Source organism: Leucoraja erinacea, chromosome 13 (assembly GCF_028641065.1).
Source record: "Leucoraja erinacea ecotype New England chromosome 13, Leri_hhj_1, whole genome shotgun sequence".
Lineage (NCBI taxonomy): Eukaryota > Metazoa > Chordata > Chondrichthyes > Rajiformes > Rajidae > Leucoraja > Leucoraja erinaceus.
Window position 1 is genome coordinate 41,544,226 of NC_073389.1, and position 25,012 is coordinate 41,569,237.

The window sequence follows — 25,012 nt, forward strand, 5'->3', positions numbered from 1 at the left end:
GTGTGATCCTAATATCATGCTCTGTTGTATATTCAAGACTAGCTTGAGAATTACATGAATACAATGGAATGCTTTCATTTGCCACGACCAAGAAATGGGATGATGACAATCCGTAATTGCAATACAATAGAACTGCACAACAGCAATTAGTTGAGGAAAATGGGCCTCTGCTGAATGCTGACCAGATGTGCAACTGCTTGAAAAGGAAGTTTCCTTCAATGTTTTTCATTAATTCACCAGGAGGAACGGGAAAAACATTTATCACCAATTTGATCCTCTCCAAAGGTAGAGGTCAAGGTGATGTGGCTATTACTGTAGCATCCTCTGGGATAGCAGCTAAATTAATGCCTGGTGGAAAAACTGCACATTCTCGATTCAAGATATCCATCCAAGTGACTGAGGATACATTCTGCAACATTGAGAAGAACTCTAACATGGCACGTTTGATGAGGCAAGTGAAATTCATTGTTTGGGATGAATGCCCAATGATTAGGAGGGAGAGCTTTGAAGCAGTGGACAGAACTCTTCAAGATGTATGCACCAACACTAAGCCTTTTGGCGGCATTCTTACCATTTTTGTTTTGGCGATTTTCAACAACCCCTTCCTGTAGTGCAAAGGGGAAATGATGCTGATAAATTCCTACGTCAAGAAATCCTACATGTAGAGAATTTTTACAGTTCCAATTGCAGACGAATATGCGATTGAGAGAGGGTGAAGGCGACTATTCTCAATTTTTGTTGAAAGTTGGAGAAGACGAGATTTTAAAGAATTAAGATGAAATTGAAATTCCAGAAGACATGGTTATATCGGCAAAATCACTGGAAGATTGTATTGATTTCATCCATCTCGCATTTGACAATCCTGCAGAATTATTCTCCGACAATTGTATCTTGCTTCCACATAACGATTCATGGAGAATTGATGCTTCTCATCGTATCAGACGCTTCCCTGGAATCATTAAGTAGTACTTTTCTTTCAATGCTGTCACTGAGGGAACTGATGCTACTCACTTTCCGACAGGATTCACTCGACATCTCTGGATTACCACCACACAAATTGGAGTTGAGAAAAGTATCTCAGATCATGTTAATGAGAAACTTGGAACCCCCAAAGCTATGCAATGGAATGCGGATGATTGTGGAAGAGCTACACAATAATCTGATCATTGCAAGAATCAACATGGGAGCTTTCAAAGATAACATTGTTCTCATTCCTAGGATAATGCTCAATTTGACAGAAGGCAAAGACATTCCCCTTCAGCGGAGCCAATTTCCGATTCAGTCAAGTTTTGATATGACAATCCACAAGGACAAACCATGGGGAAAGTGTTGATATACCTCGAGAAACCGGTATTTCAGCATGGACAACTATATGTGGCTCTTAGCCAAGGAAAGGTGAAGGAACATGGCAAAGTTTTCCTGAAGGATGGAACATTGACCAAGAATGGTCATTAAACGATGAATTCTGAGGTAAATTCTCAGATTTTCTTCGTTAGTTTGACCACTCAATAATGTCTCTATATTAAAATTGTGTGTATTTTTTTCATCAACAGCAAAGAGACATCGAGACGCAGTGAGCAGCAGAACACAACAAGAAAGAACTTAAATCTCATCTTTAACGTTTAAACTGTTGTTACATTTTAAGCTTTAATAAATCCCTTTTCCACTTGCCATACCCGCCTGCGCAGTAATACCTGCGTGTTCTACATCATAATGGGAGGGAATGGCTGCGCCGCCAGAGAGCCGAGGGGAGGAGGTTGAGGGGGGGGGGGGGGGGGAATGGAGTGAAGGGCAAGGGGCGGAGTGGGGGGCTCAGGGGCATCACAACAGGAACCTGTCAGCCACACCTACGCAGTTGGGTGGTATGGGTGAGTGGTGGAATATTGCGTTGGACCAGGCCTGTGTGACAATGGGTCCCACTTAGTCTAGTTTTTAAAAAATAAATAAAGGTTGGGCATCTGCTGGCTGTCTGAGCTATAGCATCTCTGACGATCCCCAATCACTGCCCGAAGAGGTGGCAGAAGTATCTTCATCACGTTTTAGTTACCACTTTGACAGCTACAGGATTAAGGGTCAGGAACTGAGACGTGGGGTTTTGTTTTCCCGCTGCTCACATTAGGCAAACTGTCAAGCTATTTCCTTTTGCCTTGGCCCTACATGGAATACTAAATTTGCAAGATCATTGTATTGATTTAATTAAGGTTAATTTTGTTCAGTGTTCATAAGAACACAGGACATAGAATTAGTTTAGGAATACAGCACAGAAACAGGCCTGCCAAGTCCACGCTTATTATCACACTAGGGACAATTTATAGAAGCCTACAAATCTAGTTTTTGGAATGCGGGAAAAAGATCACAGGGGGAAACATACAAACTGTGTACTGACAGCACCTGTAGTCAAAGTCGAATTTGAGTCTCTGGCACTATGCTGCCCATGGCCCACTGCTCTTTTGATTCTGCTCTACCATTCAGAATTATGGCTGGCCTTATACCTCAGCACCATTTTGCTGCACTATCCCAATATCTCTTGACTGTAAAATCCAGAAATCGGTCTCTGTTCTCAAGGAACGAGGACTGAGCCTCTAGACTGGAGTAGAGATTCACTGCCCCTGCATGAAGAAATCAGTCTTAAGACCTACTGTGAAACTTGCATACCAGGTGAAACATCTTTTCTGCATCAAGTCTGTGGAAACTTGCAAGATTTATTTTAAGTGTAGCATAGCCTGGTCTTCAGCACCTTTGCTACTGGATCGGGAACTCAATAATTCATTTGGTCCCGAGTGTGTGATGGTTGTCCTACATTAAAAGAAACCAAGGTTCGCAAACAACGTCTCAATATGAAGTCAGGGATGTGGAGCAATAGGACTCTGGGTATAACGATGTTGGTGCCATTTATAATGCTGGAAAGATGACTTGCTCAGAAAACACCAGTGGGAAGGGTAAACCAGAAGATGTGGAGTCTTGATTGGCAAGGATGAGCTGCTCTGGTATCTCAGAAACATAAAAAATAGGTGCAGGAGTAGGCCATTCAGCCCTTCGAGCCTGCACCACTATTCAATATGATCATGGCTGATCATCCAACTCGGTATCAGTATCAAGGTCACAGGATATAAAACATTTGCAAAACAGCCATGATAAAAAAAAAAACATCTATCAGTATAAAATGCAACACAATTTGTTTAAGATAGTTTTGTAACAACTATTATGTTTTGCAATTGTATATAATTTCCCTTCTTGATAGTTCTGGGTGTTGATACGCTGAAAACCAAAATAAAAAATGAGAAGCCCTTGGCAAGTGCTTGGTTCTCCACAAAAGGGAAGTCAAAGCAGTCTGAAGAAGGGTCTTAACCCGAAACGTAGAAACAGAAAATAAGTGCAGGAATAAGCCATTCGGCCCTTCTAGCCTGCACCACCATCCAATATGATCATGGCTAATCATCCAACTCAGTATCCCGTACCTGCCTTCTCTCCATACCCCCTGATCCCTTTAGCCACAATGGCCACATCTATCTCCCTCTTAAATATAGCCAATGAACTGGCCTCAACTACCTTCTGTGGCAGAGAATTCCAGAGATTCACCACTGTGTGAAAAATGTTTTTCTCATATTGGTCCTAAAGGATTTCCCCTTTATCCTTAAACTGTGACCCCTTGTCCTGGACTTCCCCAACATCGGGTACAATCTTCCTGCATCTAGCCTGTCCAACCCCTTAAGAATTTTGTAAGTTTCTATAAGATCCCCCCTCAATCTTCTAAATTCTAGCGAGTACAAGCAGAGTCTATCCAGTCTTTCTTCATATGAAAGTCCTGACATCCCAGAAATCAGTCTGGTGAACCTTCTCTGTACTCCCTCTAAGGCAAGAATGTCTTTCCTCAGATTTGGAGACCAAAACTGTACACAATACTCCAGGTGTGGTCTCACCAATACCCTGTACAACTGCAGTAGAACCTCCCTGCTTCTATACTCAAATCCTTTTGCTATGAATGCTAACATACCATTCTCTTTCTTCACTGCCTGCTGCACCTGCATGCCTACTTCCAATGACTGGTGTACCATGACACCCAGGTCTCGTTGCATCTCCCCTTTTCCTAATCGGCCACCATTTAGACAAGTCTACTTCCCTGTTTTTGCCACCAAAGTAGATAACCTCACATTTATCCACATTACACTGCATCTGCCATGCATTTACCCACTCACCCAGCCTATCCAAGTCACCTTGCAGCATCCTCCTCACAGCTAACACTGCCCCCCCCCAGCTTCATGTCATCCGCAAACTTGGAATGTTGCATTCATTTCCCTCATCCAAATCAATATTGTAAATAGCTGGGGTCCCAGCACTGAGCCTTGCGGTACCCCATTAGTCACTCCCTGCCATTCTGAAAAGGACCCGTTTACTCCTACTCTTCGCTTCCTGTTTGCTTCCTCAGCAGCTATAACCCTTTGGGATAAAGCATTTAATTACTTTGCTTAAGAAGGAACTACAGATGCTAGAAAATCAAAGGTAGACAAAAATGCTGGAGAAACTCAGCGGGTACAGCAGCATCTATGGAGCGAAGGAAATAGGTAACGTTTCGGGCTGAAACCCTTCTTCAGACTGACGTGAGCGTTGGGGGGGGGGGGGGGGGGGGCAGAAAGGTTGGATTCGGAATGGGGTGAGATTGGAGGAGATGCAGGTGAACCTCTGTCACACCTGGAACGACTGCTTGGGTCCTTGAATGGAGTCAAGGGGGGAGGTAAAGCGACAAGTGTAGACAAGTCCCTCCTTGACTCCGTTCATGGACCCAAGCAGTCGTTCCAGGTGCGACAGAAGTTCACCTGCACCTCCTCCAACCTCTTCTAGAGCAACGGATGCAATAGATGTTAGCTGATCTACATCGGTGAGACCAAGCGTAGGCTTGGTGATCACTTCGCCAAACACCTCCGCTCTGTTCGCAATAATCAACCTGATCTCCCGGTGGCTCAGCACTTCAACCCCCCTCCCATTCCGAATCCGACCTTTCTGTCCTGGGCCTCCTCCACGGCCAGAGTGAGGACCACCGGAAATTGGAAGAGCAGCACCTCATATTTTGCTTGGGCAGTTTGTACCCCAGCGGTATGAACATTGACTTCTCTAATTTCAGGTAGTCCCAACTGCCTCCTCCCCTTCTCAGCTCTCCCTCAGCCCTCTGGCTCATCCTCTTCCTTTCTTCTTCCCGCCCCACCTTCACGTCAATCTGAAGAAGGGTTTTGGCACATTTCCTTCGGTCCATAGATGCTGCTGCACCCGCTGAGTTTCTCCAGCATTTTTGTCTACCTAATGACTTTGCTTACTCACTGTAACAGCATTGCGGAAATGGCCCCATTTCTGAAAGCTAAAGATGTGACCAAGGATGAGAAGGGGTGAAGAGTGTCAAAGTCATGCTTGAAAGGATGGTGGAGGGAGAAAACTGCATCATGTTATGGGCACACGTGGATATGAATGTGAAGTGCTAACCTATGGATCAAATCTGAGAAGTGGGCTTGGCTTTAAATAATTTGTTTTGGCTGGCATGGGCACAATGGGATGAAAGACTTTCTTTGCTGCTGTACCAGAATACATGTTGAAAGCACTTCAGATTAGATTGGAGCTACAGCACGGAAACAGACTCTTCAGCCCACCGGGTTTGCACCGACCAGTGTTCCCTGTACTCTAACACTATCTTATACACACGGGCCAATTTACATTTACACCAAGCCAATTAATGCGGGAAGAAACGAGCTTCCCGGGTGAAACCCAGGCCGGTTATGGGGAGAACGTACAAAGTCCACAGACAGCACCCATAATCGGGATCGAACCCGAGTCTCTGGCACTATAAGGCAGCAACAACTGCTGTGCCACCAAAAGTTCTTTAAAGGCTCTTTCATTATTAGCCCAGCGATGAAAACTGCAGATCATTTCCTTACCTTTTCATCTGTTCCACCAAAATCAACTCTGTACCATTTGAAAAGCTGACTCAGACGAACTTCCTTTTTGGCCACATCAATATTACAGCCGTCGTTGCCATCAAGGAAAGCTTCAGTTGCAATCTTTAATTGTTCATCAATCTCCTGCAGTCAAATAAAACATGTTTTTGATATACTAAAATCTATACTATTTCGCTATTCTACACATACAATTGCATCACTTAAATGCTTGTAAACGGCAACTTAACTGAAAGTACAAATGAGATACAGGGCTCCAGAAACCCTCTGATAATATGGCCAGTATGTCATATGCCAATAACCATCAGAAAGCCTCTCATGGTGGATAAAGCAACCAAATCTAGTTGTGGCTTCGATGCCTAGAAATATATACTCTCCACCGATGTTGATTTGACATCCTTGGCTGTTCTTGCCTCTGACCTGGAATCAAATGGCTAACTTTAATTAGAACACATGCAAACTTGGGTAAAATGATTTATTAATTCTTGGAGGAGGTTTACAATATACATCAATGATTTAGGTGAAGGGATTCAAAGTAACCTTAGCAAATTTGCAGATGACGAAGCTGGGTGGCAGTGTGAACTGTGAGGAGAATGCTATGAGAATGCAGGATGACTTGGGCAGGTTGGGCGAGTGGGCAGATGCAGTTTAATGTGGATAAAAGTGAGGTTATCCAATTTGGTGGCAAAAACAGGAAGGCGGATTACTATCTAAATGGTGTAAAGTTGGGAAAAGGGGAAGTACAATGGGATCTGGGGGTCCTTGTTCATCAGTCAATGAAAGTAAGCATGCAGGTACAGCAGGCAGTGAAGAAAGCGAATGGCATGTTGGCCTTCATAACACGAGGAGTTGAGTATAGGAGCAAAGAGGTCCTGCAGTTGTGTAGGGCCCTAGTGAGACCACACCTGGAGTATTGTCTGCCCTAATTTGAGGAAGGACATTCTTGCTATTGAGGGAGTGCAGCGTAGGTTTACAAGGTCAATTCCCAGGATGGCAGGACTGTCATATGCTGAGAGAATGGAGCGGCTGGGCTTGTCCACTCTGGAGTTTAGAAGGATGAGACATAAGATCATTAAGGGTTTGGACATGCTAGAGGCAGGAAACATGTTCCCGATGCTGGGGGAGTCCAGAACCAGGGGCCACAGTTTAAGAATAAGGGGTAAGCCATTTAGAATGGAGAATGAGGAAACACTATTTCACACAGAGAGTTGTGAGTCTGTGGAATTCACTGCCTCAGAGGGCAGTGGAGGCCGGTTCTCTGGATAGTTTCAAGAGAGAGCTAGATAGGGCTCTTAAAGATGGTGGACTCAGAGGATTTGGGGAGAGGGCAGGAACGGGGTACTGATTGGGGATGATCAGCCATGATCACATTGAATGGCGGTGCTGGCTTGAAGGGCCGAATGGCCTACTCCTGCATCTATTGCCTATTGTATTCTGCTTTGAGCTCATCACCGAGTTAACTCAAGTTGGAGACTTTCCTTTAGTGGGAAGGTTGTCCATTTCTTTCCACAGATGCTACCTGACTTGCTGTGTTCCTCCAGCACTTTGTTATTTAATTCAACTTGGAAACAAAAAAAATGGTGCCGTACTGTGGTGAGATTTTGCCAAACTCCTTCCTTCACAAGAACAGAGACGCACTACATTTTGCCTACGGCCACAATTGAACAACATGGGATACAAAATCACTGGCTCTCCACACTGCACTGGACCACTTGAACAAATGAAACACGTCAGGCTGTTGTTCAAAGGCTCCAGTTCAGAAGCATTATTCCCCTCCAAACCTGTTACCATGCTCAGGGAAATGGGTCTGTGTGTCCCTTTGCAACTGGTTTCTCGACTTCCTCATCAACAGACCACAATCGGTAAAAATTAACAACATTTCTTTGTTGATAACCATAAGCAAAGGGGCTCTTTACTCTGTCCGCTGCTTTACTCAGTCTATACCTATGACTGTGTAACCGGACAAAGTTCTAACTCTATCTTTAAATTCGCTGATGATGGAGTTGATTGTTGAGTTTAGAAGAGCAGGGTCGAGGATCCGTAAACCTGTCTTAATTGGTGGAGAAAGTCACCAACTTCAAGTTCCTGGGCGTGCACATCTCTGAAGATCTATCCTGGAGCCAGCACATCGATGAAATCATAATTCTGTTGTGCTCCTGCTCGTAAGAATTTCATTGTTCTGTTTTGGCAAATCTGACAACACTCTTAGAAACATAGAAATTAGGTGCAGGAGTAGGCCATTCGGCTCTTCGAGCCTGCACCGCCATTCAATATGATCATGGCTGATCATCCAACTCAGTATCCCGTACCTGCCTTCTCTCCATACCCCCTGATCCCCTTAGCCACAAGGGCCACATCTAACTCCCTCTTAAATATAGCCAATGAACTGGCCTCGACTACCCTCTGTGGCAGAGAGTTCCAGAGATTCCCCACTCTCTGTGTGAAAAAAGTTATTCTCATCTCGGTTTTAAAGGATTTCCCCCTTATCCTTAAGCTGTGACCCCTTGTCCTGGACTTCCCTAACATCGGGAACAATCTTCCTGCATCTAGCCTGTCCAACCCCTTAGAATTTTGTAAGTTTCTATAAGATCCCCTCTCAATCTCCTAAATTCTAGAGAGTATAAACCAAGTCTATCCAGTCTTTCTTCATAAGACAGTCCTGACATCCCAGGAATCAGTCTGGTGAACCTTCTCTGCACTCCCTCTATATGGCAATAATGTCCTTCCTCAGATTTGGAGACCAAAACTGTACGCAATACTCCAGGTGTGGTCTCACCAAGACCCTGTACAACTGCAGTAGAACCTCCCTGCTCCTATACTCAAATTATTTTGCTATGAAAGCTAACATACCATTCGCTTTCTTCACTGCCTGCTGCACCTGCATGCCTACTTTCAATGACTGGTGTACCATGACACCCAGGTCTCGCTGCATCTCCCCTTTTCCTAGTCGGCCACCATTTAGATAATAGTCTGCTTTCCTGTTTTTGCCACCAAAATGGATAACCTCACATTTATCCACATTATACTGCATCTGCCAAACATTTGCCCACTCACCCAGCCTATCCAAGTCACCTTGCAGTCTCCTAGCATCCTCCTCACATCTAACACTGCCCCCCAGCTTAGTGTCATCTGCAAACTTGGAGATATTGCCTTCAATTCCCTCATCCAGATCATTAATATATATTGTAAATAGCTGGGGTCCCAGCACTGAGCCTTGCGGTACCCCACTAGTCACTGCTTGCCATTGTGAAAAGGACCCTTTACTCCTACTCTTTGCCAGCCAGTTCTCTATCCACATCAATACTGAACCCCCAATGCCGTGTGCTCTAAGTTTGTATTCTTGAATTTCTCTCGAATCTTGAGACATCTTGGCCACTAGTGTACCCAGCGTGGCTGGCCTCATTTGCTTTCCAGCAGGCTTCTTTTTAAATGTTTAAAATAAATTCTACCTCAAATGATGATTGGAAACTATTTGTAATTGTGCAATTAAATCGTCCAGCAAAAGCGACATTTGCAAAAATGTTAACTTAAACCTTTAGAGCTAAGGCAAAGAACTGGCAGTTGAAAGTAACAACAAAGATCTCTGAACAGCATACTAAAAGAGTCATTGGAACAAACCTTGGCAGAGTAGGTCTTGATGGGAGGACAGCTTTGGACTCCACAGTTTAAACCAAAATGAATCATTGGCTCCACTTCATCCACTGCAGCCTGGAAAATTAAAGCTCACGTGAAGTTTATTGAAACAGCAAGTGAATGAGTGTTTCAAAGAGGTAACAAAATATATAAATAAAGTTGGTGTGAAAGTGGCAAAATATCAATAAAGGCAGTGTAGTGGATGGAGTCTACGTGGACAAATAATGCCTTTGAGATGGTCTTTAGATGGATGCCTGGATATGGGATTTAGGGCAAACTGTCAAATTAGACCAAAAGGTGCAGGAAGGAACTGCAGTTGCTGGTTTCCACCGTAGACACAAAAATATGGAGTAACTCAGCAGTTAAGGCAGCAAGTATGGAGAAAAGGAATACTGGTTCTGTTCTATTGTTTTTGCACAATCCACAGGCATTGCCACTTTCATTTCACTGCACATCTTGTATGTGTATGTGACAAATAAAGTAGACTTCACTTGACTTGACTTGGGTGACGTTTCGGGTATCAAACTGAAACATCACCTCTTTTCCCCAGTCTGACCTACTGAGTTACTCAAACATTTTGTGTCTAAATTGGATCAAACATTGGCTTGGTAACTAAGAGGCAGAAAGTATAGTGGAAGGTTGATTTTATGATTGGAAATCTGATCAGTGGTGCACCAAAGGATCATTGCTTTTTGCTATATGATTCTACAACCAGAAGCCCAAGGCTTGGTTTATGGATTGAACAGACTAATTACACAATGCACTCATTTGATCTGTGTTTAATTGCTCCAATGCAGCCAAGAGGTTGTCTTATGAGCAGCAAATACAGTCTCACAAAGTTCAGTAAACCCCTGCTTCACCCAGAAGGAATGTTTGGTGTAGGAAGGATCTGCAGATGCTGGTTTACACAGAAAATGGACACAAAATGCTGGAATAACTCAGTGAGTCAGGCAGTATCTCTGTAGAAAAGGAATAGATGTTTCGGGTTGAAGCCTTTCTTCAGTCTGAGGCAGTGGACGGAAACTAGAGATACGTAAAGGTACAAAGAACAAATGAATGAAAGGCATGACAAGAACAAATCAAAGCCAGCATGATCATCAAGGAAAGGTGGAGCCCACAATGGTCCATTGTTGGCTGTGGTTATGGTGACAACAACCTGGACCTCAACATAGCCCAACATTAACTGTCCTCAAATTGATGGCGAGCTGCTGCCTTAAACTACAGTCTATAATCTTTCATTTAACTCATGCCCTTTCAACATTTTTTTTTTTTTAATTTCAAAATAGACTTTATTCAATTGATAAATATATACAATTCCTGAACCATTCAAACAAACAAAATTCATCCGACATTTTCGGAGACTATACAAGTTTTTTCAGTACAATTTTTTTACATTTGTCAAATTTCACCAAACAGTCCCCCACCCGTGCCACTCTGTGGCCCCTGTCCAAGTAATAAATATATACACTGTTTACAGTGCGAAAATTCCATTTGACATTTTCACTTCCACAAATAATGTCCCCCACCCATGCCACTCATGTGGCCCCCTGGCGTGGGATACCTTCCCTTAATTTAATTTGAGGGGCGTCTCCACCATACCGTGCCCCCTATGTCCAGCAGCGGAAGGACCCTACATGATCAGAGCAAGATATCATTAAATGTCATTCACTTCTTGGGGTCCTTGGATAATGATACTTAGGAAGAAAGGCCTGCACAGATAGCTCTGGGTGAGCACCAATACAAAATGCCAGCAGCAGCTAACCGGATGAGGGTCAAGCAAATATCACTATACTAGTGCACATTTTTTAACACTATAGGATTTAGCTTAACATATAGATTTTACTAATGAAAAGTAAATCTGCAGGGTCTATGAATAATTATCTGGCTGATGGGAATTAGAGAATTGTTTATTAATGCATTCACACATAGGCAGCAGACAGACAGAACTAACCTTAAGACGTGGATCACCCTTTGCGAAAGGTTTTGATAATTGAGCAATGCCTTTTCGGTTTGCACGCAGCACACCATTTTCAATATCATGCAGGGAAAAGATTTCTCCACCAATCAAGTAACTTGCAGTATTAAAAAACTGAAAAGGCATGGGAATAGATTTCAGACAAGATTCCTTGTGTGGTATAACAAAATAATTCTAATTTAAAGATATACCCATGTGTAAATGACCATTGTGTTCATTTTGCTGATTGGCTCTAGATCAGATTCAGATTCAGATTCAATTTTAATTGTCATTGTCAGTGTACAGTACAGAGACAACAAAATGCATTTAGCATCTCCCTGGAAGAGCGACATAGCAAATGATTTGAATAAATAATAATAAGTGTCCGGGGAGGGTGGTGATTGGCAGTCACCGAGGTACGTTGTTGAGTAGAGTGACAGCCGCCGGAAAGAAGCTGTTCCTCGACCTGCTGGTCCGGCAACGGAGAGACCTGTAGTGCCTCCCGGATGGTAGGAGGGTAAACAGTCCATGGTTGGGGTGAGAGCAGTCCTTGGCGATGCTGAGCGCCCTCCACAGACAACGCTTGATCACCAGCACTTTCACTTAGAAGCCACGAGACAGGGTAATGAAAGCCTGGTATTTTTCCACCTTGTTTTCATACTTATTTCCTTGGAATTCAAAGTAATACCGGTTTCTAATGAACAATCAAGAACATTTGTTACTTGACCACAAAATTTTACATGAAGATGAGGAATTTATTTTGCCAGAGAGTGGTGATTATGTGTGGAATTCACAGACGACGCTGAGTATTTTTACAGTGGAGATTGATGTTGTTGATTAGTAAGGGTGTCATAGGGTGTTACGGAGAGAAGGCAGAAGAATGGGGTTGAGAGGGAATCGTGGAGTAGACTCAATGGGCCAAATGGCTAGCAAGCACTCACTGGCAAAACAGTAGTTCTAAATTGTCTTATGCTCTGGTGAATTGAATTATCCAAAGGGCTTGGTACAAGTCCGTTGCTTCCAGTTCCTCGATTCAAATCCAGGTCAGGCACATTCCTAGCAAGCACTCACTGGCACAACAGTAGTTCTAAAACTCAGTAATAGAACATCAATTAGCTAGCATTTGGAAAAGAAAGTAGAAGAAACATTACTCGGGTACATTGAGAAATGCACCTCTGGATATAGGAGGGAATAATGCGTCTCACCCCGAGTAGCCAAATGTCCTTTTAGCCAATAGGTGCAGGAGTAGGCCATTCGGCCCTTCGAGCCAGCATCGCCATTCAATGTAATCGTAGCTGATCATACACAATCAGTATCCCGTTCCTACCTTCTCCCCATATCCCCCGATTCCGATATCTTAAGAGTCCTCTTTAGCGCTCCCTTGAAAGTATCCAGAGAACCGGCTTCAACCGCCCTCAGAGGCAGAGAATTCCACAGACTTACAACTCTGTGTGTGAAAAAGTGTTTCCTCATCTCCATTCTAAATGGCTTACCCCTTATTCTTAAACTGTGGCTCCTGGCTCTGGACTCCCCCAACATCGGGAACAAGTTTCCTGCCTCTAGCGTGTCCAAACCCTTAAATCTTATATGTTTCAATAAGATATCCTCGCATCCTTCTAAATTCCAGAGTAAACAAGCCCACCCACTCCATTCTTCAGCATAAGACAGTCCAGCCACACCGGGAATTAACCTTGTGAACGTATGCTGCACTCCCTCAATAGCAAGAATGTCCTTCCTCAAATTTGGAGACCAAAACTGCACACAATACTCCAGGTGTGGTCTTACTAGGGCCCTGTACAACTGCAGAAGGACCTCTTTGCTCCTATACTCAACTCCTCTTGTTATGAAGGCCAACATGCCATTCACTTTCTTCATTGCCTGAAACGAGGCCAGGTTTTCACCCTCCCCATCACCAAACAGGAACAGATGGGTCATCAGGGCAGCACAGCTGATAGAGCCACTGCCTCAGTGCCAGAAACCCAGGTGCAATCCTGGGTTTGGGCGCTGTCTGCGGAGTTTGCACGTTCTCCCTGTGACCGCATGGGTTTCCTCCGATTTCCTCCCAAATCCCAAACCATGTGGGTCAATTCGCTTCTGAAGGAACAATGGCATAGTATGTCCAGATGGGGGAATCTATTAGTTTCATGTAATAAAATCATGGTATCATTATCGCAAGGTTTAGCTACAATACCAAAAGGTCATTCTAGGTCGACTGACCAAATGGTCCAAGCACAACAACCTGGCTCTCAACATCAGTAAGACCAAGGAACTGATTGTGGACTTTGGTAGGGGAAGGATGAGGTCCCACAATCCTGTTTATATCTATGTGACAATGGTGGAAAGGATCAATAACTTCAAATTCCTGGGCGTGCATATATCAGAAGATCTTTCCTGGACCCGGCACACCGATGCAATTGTAAAGAAGGCACATCAGCGATAATTTCCTGAGAAGATTACGGAGATTCAGCATGTCGAAGAGGATTCTCCTAAACTTCTACAGATGCACTGTAGAGAGCATTCTGACTGGTTGCATTGTGGCCTGGTTCGGCAACTTGAACATCCAGGAGCAAACAAAACTACAAAAAGTTGTGACCACTGTCCTGTCCATCACCGGCTTTGACCTCCCCACCGTCGAAGGGATCTATCGTAGTTGCTGCCTCAAAAAGGCAGCCAAAATCATCAAGGGCCCCACATCATCCTGGCCACACACTCATCTCACCATTGCCACCAGGAAGAAGGTACAGGAGCCTGAAAACTTTAACATCCAGGTTCAGGAACAGCTACTTCCCCACAGCCATCAGGCTATTAAATACAACATTGAATAAGCTCTGAACTGCAAAAGACTATATTATTATTTCTTATTTGCACCATATTTGTTATTCATTTAACTTTTTATTGTCTTTTTTCTTCCGTTATTTACAATGTTTACATATTCACATATTCTGTTGTGCTGCAGCAAGTAAGTAAGAATTTTATTGTCCCATCCGGGACATATGACAATAAAACACTCTTGACTCGTGAAGTGTGGAGGAGGAAACCGTATTGTGAACTAGAAATGCTGTACTATATTGAAACAGTGGAAGTAAATTGATGTTTCATTTGGAAAGACTGTGTTGATTCTGGAAGATGGGATAGAAGAACCCAAAGAGCAGGCGTTGCATCTGATGTACAAAAGCCAAACATCGCTATGCCTGAAATGTGAAACGTTAAATTGATATAGAGATAATCAGCAGATTAGGAAATATGTATAGAAAGAGGAAGATTGTTAGCGTCTATTGATGACCTTTCATTTAATCCATGTCCTTTCACAAGTGACTGGATGCAATGGGAATTTAAGTTATCAAAAGAATTCAGCTAGTTTCATATAAAACTGATTTTTTTTTTTTTTTTTTTTTTTTTTTTTAATTTTTAAATGTTTCACTTCAAGGTTCTAGATTTGACATATAAATTGCCCCTAGTGTGTAAGATAGTATGGGTGATTGCTGGTCAGCGTGGATTTGTTAGGCCGAAGGGCCCGTTTGCATGCTGTAGCTCTAAACACTAGAGTTATTGCAGAGATAAAGGATTAGGGTTAGACCGGAGAAGTTGAGAAAATATATTCTCCCAAATAGTTTAGAACCATGAACAGGTGAAAAGGAGAAACTGCTTCCAAAGGATAAAGGATCAATAGTCAGAAGACAAAGAAGGGACTTGTTAGTGCAGCAGCAAGCAGTATGGCCATAACTCCCAAGACCTACAAATACGTTTGCAATATGTTAACCTAATCTCAGGTAAAAATTGTCATTCTGTTCTGATGTGGGTGGACATATATCTAGTTTTCATTTCTGACATTTATAGTTTTATGCAGCACATACCCACTGGCCTGTGGTGCAGAAAAACGACTTTATTACTGTACTACTCAATGATGCTATGCAATATATTGAGGTTGGATCAAACACTGAACACTGCACCAACACTAATCTCTAGAAATGTCCACCTGAGGAACATGACTTGGCTTTGTTCTCTATATCGTCACTATTTTCTAGGAGGCGGCACTACAGTTGCTGCCTAACTGGTTCAGAGACCCGGTTTTGATCTTGACTACGGGTGCTGTCTATATGGAGTTTGGATGTTCGCAACGTGTGGATTTTCCCCGGGTGCTCTGGTTTCCTCCCACACTCCAAAGACATACAGGTTTGTAGGTTAATTGGTTTCAGTAAAGATTGTAAATTGTCCCCAGTGTGTAGGATAGCGCAAGTGTATGGGGATCGTTGGTCGGTGCGGACTCGGTGCGCCAAAGGGCCTGTTTCCGTGCTGTATCTCTAAGCTAAACTAAATCCCTGCACAGATGTGGTAGCATCTCATACCTTTTTGCATTGAAAGTGTTACATTTCTGCATTGATAGCACTGTTAAAAAAAGATGAGAAACTGCACGTTTGAGAACTTACTTTATACCTCTGCCACAGGGTCCTTGGTGCATTGTATACAATATTTCCATGGATCACTAATGCATTGTATGTGTTGATGAAAAATGCCAGCTTTGCCTTTCTATCAAGGTCGTCAAACTTCAAACGCTGCAGCTGTAATGCAAGTACGCGAAACTCCTCAAACATCGGACTAGTAGCCATGGCTTTATAATCTACGTACTGCAATAAAAAGTAACAAAGTTATTTGTTAATCGGACCATTGTTTTGGCGATCACTATCAACAATTTTTTGTAGCTGCCTCTAAAATAAAAATCTTAAAGCAATTCATGAGGTAATTACAAGAAATATATTTAAGTAAGGTAAACTTGAGCAAAATTTGTTTGGTGATAATTCAGACAGAACTTGAAAATGTAATTGCGAATTAAATAATGTTCAGTGGATTGCAGAATCAGGAATATTTCCTGGAAAGAAGTATTGACTAACCTTGCCATCAGGAGTAATGTATTCCGCGAACAACTTCAGAATTAACTCTCTCATAATTTCAGAATGTCCAGAAGCTAAAGTATGAAAGATTATTCGACAGGTTAACATTAAAGACAAACATAGAAAAATTGTAAAACTGCACTATTATCTTTGACAGGCATGGTCTACATGGATACTGAACTTTCCCCTCAATTCGAGTTGAGTTTAGCTTATCGTCACGTGTACCAAGGTGCAGTAAAAAGCTTTTGTTACATGTTAACCAGTTGGTGGAAAGACAATGTGTGATTATAATTGAGCCATCCAGTGTACAAATATATAATAAAAGGAATAACATGAATGTTTAGTGCAAGATAAAGTTCAGTAAAGTCCAATCAAAGATAGTCCGTGGGTCTCTAATGAGGTAGATAATAGCTCAAGAATTCTCTCTGGTTGTTGGTTGGTTACCTTCACAATACAGAAAACCATCATGATTGGGCATTCATAATTTTGTTATATAATTTGTTAGTAGGTCAATGTATATTACATGTTTGACCATCTGCGAGTCCCTGCAAGATGGTCCAACACTGTAACATGTTAACTTTGTTTCTTAGGTTCAAGAAAAGATGCATTTTCCATTTCTATTCTGTTTCGGTCGACATACTTCTGGTTTTCATTGCTGGTACTGTCGGATTTTATTTTACTTTGGATTATTTCCTCTTTGTGTTACAGTTCCCCTCAGCTATATGTTTATTCCTTCTCTAGTAACACTTGGGAATAAACTGTCTCTGAACCTTTGTCAGTAGTAGGAGGCCATCTTAACTTAGAGACATAAAACCTCTTCTACTGCATCCAAGTTTAATGATACAAATTCTAGGAGGATGTGTTGGTACAGCATGAAGATAATCCAACAAGGAATGGGGCCATATTGGACATTGGTTTGGGAAATATGCCTGACCAATGGAGTTTCATTAGGACAGCATTTGGGGAACAGTGATCAAAATTCAGTACATTTAAGGTTAATTGTGGATAAGGATAAAAACTGAATCTCAGGAAAGGCTAATTAAAATCATCTTCGACAGGAGGGGTGAGAAGATTGAGAGCAACTGTTATTGTGTAGGGCCACATCTAATATGTGGAAGTTCTTTAAAGACCAGTTGTATAGGACTCAGGGTCAACATATTCCCCTGAGGAAGGAAAGCAAAGTTTTGGAACTTTGAATGAAGAGATGTTGCAAATTTCATCAAAAAGAAAAAGAATATGCAAGGGTTAGGAAGCCGAATTTAAGATCATTGAGGAATATGAAGGTAGCAGGCGAGAACGTAAACAGAATCAGGAGAGCTAAAAGGGCCATGAGAAGTCAGACTAAAAGGAACTCCAAGACATTAAAAAAAAACAAGAAGATCACTGAGAGAGGGGAGGACCACTCAAAGATCTCGAGGTCATTTGCACCTGGACCCAGAGGAAGTGGGCGAGATACTAAATACATAATTTGCATCGGTAATTACCAAAGAGGATATGAAAGATAGTGAGATCAGGGAGCGGTTTGCTGATATTCTGGGGCATGTCCATCTCAAGAAGGTAGTGATGTGGGAATTAATTGGCGAGGTCGGTATTGGGATTCAGTGCATAAGCAATTATTGTAATAATGACATAAACAAGATGCAGAATTAAATTTCCAGCTTAATTACCTCACGAATGAGAATCCCTGGCATGAATTGAGAAACATGTTTTACATTTAAAAACTTTATCATCCCAAAACACTTGGATGTTTAAACCAGCTTAAAGAAGAAATAATGAAATGCTGGTTTGCATCTCAGTCTAAAACTGTAAAATCGCTTTGCCAAGGGCCATAAGCAGTGGCGGACTGGCCAGGGTGTCAGCTTTCCCGATGGCAAGTGGGCCTCTGATGAAGTGGGCCCCCTTTGTCTCCAGGCAACCATTATTTTTAGACCCAGTCCGCCACTGGCCATAAGGTAGTGTGGATGGAATAATATGTTTGAAATAAATTTGAATTAAGATTATGTTGAAACCTATAGATTTCCTTACCCACATTAACAATATTTACCATAAATCTTGCTCAAGTGTAATTTTAATTTGAAGATTTAAAATTAAACATCCTTCTGTCCACACTGTCTTCTCCATGTTTAATGTCCAAGGTCAGAATAAATCAAATGTCAGCATTAAATTGGCAGCTGATCAATATCCCAGTCTTCCCACAAAGGACCTACGTTGAACATTGAAATATTGTAATCTACTACAATGATTTGATTTGGTCTAATTCCTGCACCAGGTCACCTTCTCTGGTGACCAGTTTGAGCTGAACTATCGTTTTTTACACCAGTCAAATCTACTCAGTTTTCACAAGCAGCAATCTTATCACCAATAATGAGCGTACAGTTTCATACAACCAATCTTGGATTTAAAAGAAGCACACTATGTCCCAGTTTCTACATTTTAATCATTTATGAGGAATTACTCGATGATAAAAGATTATAATAATTGGGATGTGATTGTGCAAATTATTATTGATTTACATTTTATGAATTCTTCATCAGGTATTCATCAGTGAGATCTGATAAATAATTTTATTCGCCCCCAAAGGTAGACAAGGAACTACTTCTAATTTACCATTGGTGTACTTAATGTGAATGATAGCTCGTTGAAGCAAAATAGTGAGAAATACATAGTGATAAGGATGCAAAGTGCTGGAGTAACTCATGCATGTCAGGCAACATCTTTGGTGAAGGTTACACAAAAAAGCTGGAGAAACTCAGCGGGTGCAGCAGCATCTATGGAGCGAAGGAAATAGGCAACGTTTCGGGCCGAAACCCTTCTTCAGACTGATCGGGGGCGGGGGTGGGCGGGGACAAGAAAGGGAAAAGGAGGAGGAGCCCGAAGGCTGGGGGGATGGGAGGAGACAGCAGGGGGGCTGAAGAAGGGGAGGAGACAGCAAGGACTAACAAAATTGGGAGAATTCCATATTTCTCTTATGGTCGCTCCATAGATGCTGCTGCACCCGCTGAGTTTCTCCAGCTTTTTTGTGTAACCTTCGATTCTCCAGCATCTGCAGTTCCCTCTTAAACATCTTTGGTGAATATGGGTAGATGACGTGTCGGGTTAGGACCGTTCTTCATTGATTGTAGAGGTGAGGGGTGGGGGGGGAAAGTGAAAAGAAGCTTCATTCCTCCTCCATCCCCCTCCTGACAATCAGCCTTTAGAAGGGTCCCATGCTGAAACATCACCCATACAAGTTCTCCAGAGATGCTGCCTGACCTCCTGAGATACAAAAAGGACATCCAGTGATGAAGTCAGCATCTGTCGTTCCTTGTTTCTACTGAGATAAGGATGTGTTTACTTAGTTATGAGTTGATAAAGTACATTATGGCATTTAGAAAGAGCTGAATACAATTTTTAAGACAGTAAACAATGTAAAATTAAGTACCACCCATCTCAACCTGCAGGCTGTACTGTGAATTGCCACTACTTATAAACTGGAGAAGTTCAAAATATTACATACCGGAAACTGCACGAAGTTCTGCGGTTGCTCCAGTATTTAATGCTGAGGCAGAGTCGTGCTCTACCAATCTGAACAGAGAGTCACTGTCTTCCATTGCATTTTCACTCAGAGGATTTAAAAACTTCCTGCTGATCAAAACTTTCGCCATTGCAATTGCTGCAGGTTTATCTAGAACAAACAGATAATAATTTAGCGATTTGAACTACTCATCATAAAGAGGTAATTTTTTAATCCATATAACACAACCCTTCATGGGAAATGGGAGTGACCTGTCAGAAACTCATGTGCAGGAAGAAACTGCAGATGCTGCTTTAAACTGAAGATAGACGCTAAAAGCTGGAGGAACTCAGCGGGACAGACAGCAACTTTGAAGAAGGGTCTCGACCAAAAACGTCACCCATTCCTTCTCTCCAGATTGCAAAATGGCGGCGGCGAGGGCACATCGCGACGCCCCGTGTCTCCCAAGAATTGGAGAAATAGCGACAATTTCCCTCTATGCCGCTCTTCCAGGGAGATGCTAACTGCATTTCGGTGTCTCTGTACTGTACACTGACAATGACAAAGTTGAATCTGAATCTAAATCCAGAGATGCTGCCTGTCCTGCCAAGTTACTTCAGCTTTTTGTGTCATTGTCAAAAACTCATGATTACCACAAGGATGTTAATGTGTCCCAATGCTGTGGCCGACTATTTGCTGTTCATGGTCGTTCAGTGAGCTTTTCTTTAATGATGGATTATTTTATGATGGGCGTCGGAGTAAAATGAAAAGGCCACGTGGTGTTGGAGTTCAGAGTAATGGGCGATGTATTAAAACTGGTGCGTACCAAGAGGCCAGCCAAAGCTGACCTGTCAAGTTTGATTTTGCTATGTTTTTTTCTTCTCAGATGGCAAAATTACTCATTAAACTTGACAGTAGAATGAGGTCTAACAATAAAACATGACTAACAATAAAACAAGCTCTTGCACAGAAACTGGACAATGGTAAATCAAGGTTTTGCACAGAAACTTGACAACGGTAAATCATCAAGGTCTTGCACAGAATGGAACTCAGAAAGGCTTAATTAGATGACAAACAGAACCTAGGGTACTGTCAGAGTCACCTCTACCTCATTGAGGACATTTGGTCTATGGAACGGATGTGCTGCAATGCTGAGAACTGTATTCTGCACTCTGTATCTTCCTCTTTGATAACAAGTTAGCTCATTCGAACAAGTAGTGCATGCATAATATGTATTCTAGATAGTCTTTTGCAACAATGTTCCTTGGAACCAACATTCTTTTGGTTCAATAAAGAGCAGAAATTAGTTATCAGCTCACTAAAACACAAAAGATTTACAGTACATTCAGAAACTATTCAGACCCCTTCACTTTTTCCACATTTTGTTACATTACAGCATTATTTTTAAATGGATTAATTCATTCTGAATACTTTCTGAATGCACTGTTTATCTTGAGAATTGGAATGTGAGAGAGTTTAAAAGCTTGAAACGCGTAACAGCTACAGAAATGTTAAGATTTGGATAAAACTGACTTTGGGTGCTTCATTGAGCAAGGCAGAAGAGAAAAATCAGTCAATATTAAAGCATCATATCAGTGGGAGATGCTCAGACAGAATGTAATGTCACGTAGAAATAACTAACTGGGGAGCTGGTGCTCGGGTCAGGCATTTAGATTTTTTGACCCTTGAGATCTCTTCTGGGACAGACGGGACCTGTAGAAGAGGATGGGTTGCATCAATGATTTAGATGAAGGGATTCAAAGTAACATTAGCAAATTTGCAGATGACACAAAGCTGGATGGCAGTGTGGACTGTGAGGAGGATGCAGGGTGACTTGGGCTGGTTGGGCAAGTGGGCAGATGCATGGCAAATGCAGTTTAATGTAGATAAATGTGAGGTTATCCACTTTGGTAGCAAAAACAGGAAGGCAGATTATTATCTAAATGGTGTCAAGTGAGAAAAGGGGAAGTACAACGGGATTTGGAGGCCCTTGTTCATCAGTCAATGAAAGCAAGCGTGCAGGTACAGCAGGCAGTGAAGAAAACAAATGGCACGTTGGCCTATATAACAAGAGGAGTTGAGTATAGGAGCAAAGAGGTCCTTCTGCAGTTGTATAGGGCCCTAGTGAGACCACACCAGGAGTATTGTGAGGAGTTTTTGTCCCCTAATTTGACAAAGGACATTCTTGCTTTTGAGGGAGTGCAGCGTAGGTTAACAAGGTTAATTCCCAGGATGGCAGGACTGTCATATGCTGAGAGAATGGAGTGGCTGGGCTTGTATACTCTGGAATTTAGAAGGATGAGAGGGGATCTTATTGAAACATAAGATTATTAAGGGTTTGGACACGCATAACGCAATATAAGATTATTAAGGGTTTGGACACGCCGAACGCACTATGGGAACTTCACTCACCCCCCTGCAGGAACTATACAACAGGAGGAGCAAATAAAATCATGGGAGACCCCTTCCACCCCTGCAACGGACTGTTCCAGCTGCTACGGTCAGGCAAACGCCTCCGTTGCCATGCGGTGAGAACGGAGAGATTGAGAAGGAGTTTCTTCCCAGAGGCAATTCGGACTGTAAACGCCTATCTCACCAGGGACTAACTCTACAGAACATTTTTCCTTCCATTATTTATTATGTAAAAGAATATGTGTGTTATGATTGTGTTTATAATTTGTTTGGTTGTTTTGTTGTTTGTCTTTTGCACAAAAGTCCGCGAGCATTGCCACTTTCATTTCACTGCACATCTCGTATGTGTATGTGACAAATAAACTTGACTTGACTTGACGCAAGAGGCCGAAAACATGTTCCCGATGTTGGGGGAGTCGAGAACCAGGGGCCACAGTTTAAGAATGAGCGGTAAGCCATTTAGAACGGAGATGAAGAAACACTTTTTCACACAGAGAGTTGTAAGTGTGGAATTCTCTGTGTGGGGAGAAGGCAGGAATGGGGTACTGATTGTGGATGATTAGCCATGATCACATTGAATGGCGGTGCTGGCTCAAAGGACTGAATGGCCTACTTCTGCACCTATTGTCTATTGTCCAAGATACTCAAGGTAAAATATTCCAATTTAAGACTGAGAAATCTAAATGCTCTATATTAGCTTGTACTTAAGAGTAACTACCCTGACATGTAGTGTTAAATTTAAATGTAATATTTCCTGGTAAAAGGCTATCGAGGCTAAACAGGAAACACCTGGCAAACAACTCCTTTGTTGACTAAACTGTACTTGAATCAACCTGTAAAAAACTCCTTTTTTTAAAATGCTCTTGAAAAAAATGGTTTTAACTTTTAAAATACTTACCTGTATTGCTGCTTCCCATTATAGCAATCTTTCAAAATAAATATTAAGAGAACCCTTCAGTTGTTCTTAAATAATATTGCAAAAAAAAAAACACAAGATCAATGCATGCAACTGCAAAATGCATTTATGGGATTTGTATAATAGAGCAATATATTTTCAAATACAGCATGACACAGCATTTTTAAAAACAATTCTGTGTATGATTCTTCAGGACCCACCCATGAGCCCCAGTGTCAAGAGTGCTACTTTTGGAGATAAAAAGTACTTGGAGCGAGTTCAAAAATGGGCAACCTTTAACAGCAGGGTTATTTAGAAATACGGGAGGCATTGAAATCTTGCCAGATGTGATCGTAGTCCCTCAAGTAAATCCATTTTTCCTTGGCTCCCACGCAGCCAAGATTGAAGGTTTGTTAGGTGGGAGAAAACATTCTGCCAAAAGTTGGGGAGAGGAGATATAGTGTGAAGAGAGGAGGTGAAAAACAGCGAATCAGCTTCAGTTCAACACGAGGAAAAAATCTAGTGCGTAGGTGGCGATATTTCCCAAGTCATTGGAAGTATAACACAGTCAGTGATATTTAATGGCTGCGAATACACGAGGATACCAGCTTTCATTAAAAGATTGAAATTACCAGTAATAACCCACCTCTAATGAAAGCAATTGTTAAACCACCTATTAAATAAACCAAAAGGATGTGACTGGAAGAAACATTTTCCAGCCCCTAACGTTATCTTCTTAAAATATTAAAGTTCCTAACGTTTTAAAAGTTAAAATGGCTTTGGTGAGACAGATTAAAGAAAATGCAAGGCTTTTTATACACAGTAAAACCAAGGAGGTAACCAGGGGAAGGCATGGCCATTTCAAGGCTAAAGGAGGGAATTTGCATGGCCAGAGTACATACTAAATGAGTACTTGGCATCTGGTTTCACTAAGGAAAAGGACATGGAGATCCGTGAGAATAATAGATGCAGCGAAAGATTGCACAGACTTGGATTGTTTTCTCTGGAACACCAGAGATAGAGGGGAGACCTAATAGAAGCATATACAATTATGAGAGGCATAGAAAGGGTGGACAGTAGGAACCTTTTTCACAGACTGAAATAGCAAATACTACAGGACATAGCTTTAAGATAAGAGGAACAACATTTAAAGGAGTTGTGCGCAGCAAGTTTTTGCTTGATTTTTTTTTTTTTTTACACAAAGGGTGGTAAGTTTCTGGAATGCACTGCTGGGGGTGGGGGCGGAATCAGATATGATAATGGCATGCAAGAGACTGTTGGACAGGTGCATGGATATGAAGCAAATTATGGGATATGCATCACGCTCAAACAGAGGAGATTAACTTTACTTGGTATTATGATATTGTGTGCAAAGTTCCTGTGCTATATGTAAATCTGGGAGGGGAGATTCAATGATAATATTCTGCAGCTGCTGAAAATCTAAAATAAAAACAGAAAATGGTGCAGCGGCTCAACAGGTCAGCGAGCATCGCTGGAGAGATAAATATTTCCACGCTTTCGCAATCACTTTTAGAGGATTGCAACTTTACAAGCTGGAGAGGGTGCAGAGAAGATTTACAAGGATGTTGCCAGGACTCGAGGGCCTGTGCTATAGGGAGGGGTTGAGCAGGCTAGGACTCTATTCCTTGGTGCACAGCAGGATAAGGGGTGATCTTATACAGGTACAAAAATAATGAGAGGAATAGATCAGGAAGGTACACAGAGTATCTTGCCCAGAGTATGGGAATTGGAACCAGAGGATATAGATTTAAGCTGAGGGGGAAAGACTTAATAGGA

General features: G+C 42.1%; 1 protein-coding gene across 1 annotated transcript in view; it reads right to left on the minus strand.

Moving 5' to 3' along the window:
• Positions 1-25,012, minus strand: part of zgc:152951 (uncharacterized protein LOC569013 homolog) — a 46,461-nt gene that overhangs the window by 974 nt on the left and 20,475 nt on the right. Inside the window, exons 5-10 of the mRNA XM_055645039.1 lie at positions 19,912-20,079; positions 16,416-16,489; positions 15,954-16,151; positions 11,524-11,661; positions 9,558-9,647; positions 5,922-6,065 (exon numbers count right to left, since the gene is read on the minus strand). Of these exons, the coding sequence (XP_055501014.1) occupies positions 5,922-6,065; positions 9,558-9,647; positions 11,524-11,661; positions 15,954-16,151; positions 16,416-16,489; positions 19,912-20,079 (812 nt within the window). The remainder of the gene's footprint in view (positions 1-5,921; positions 6,066-9,557; positions 9,648-11,523; positions 11,662-15,953; positions 16,152-16,415; positions 16,490-19,911; positions 20,080-25,012) is intronic.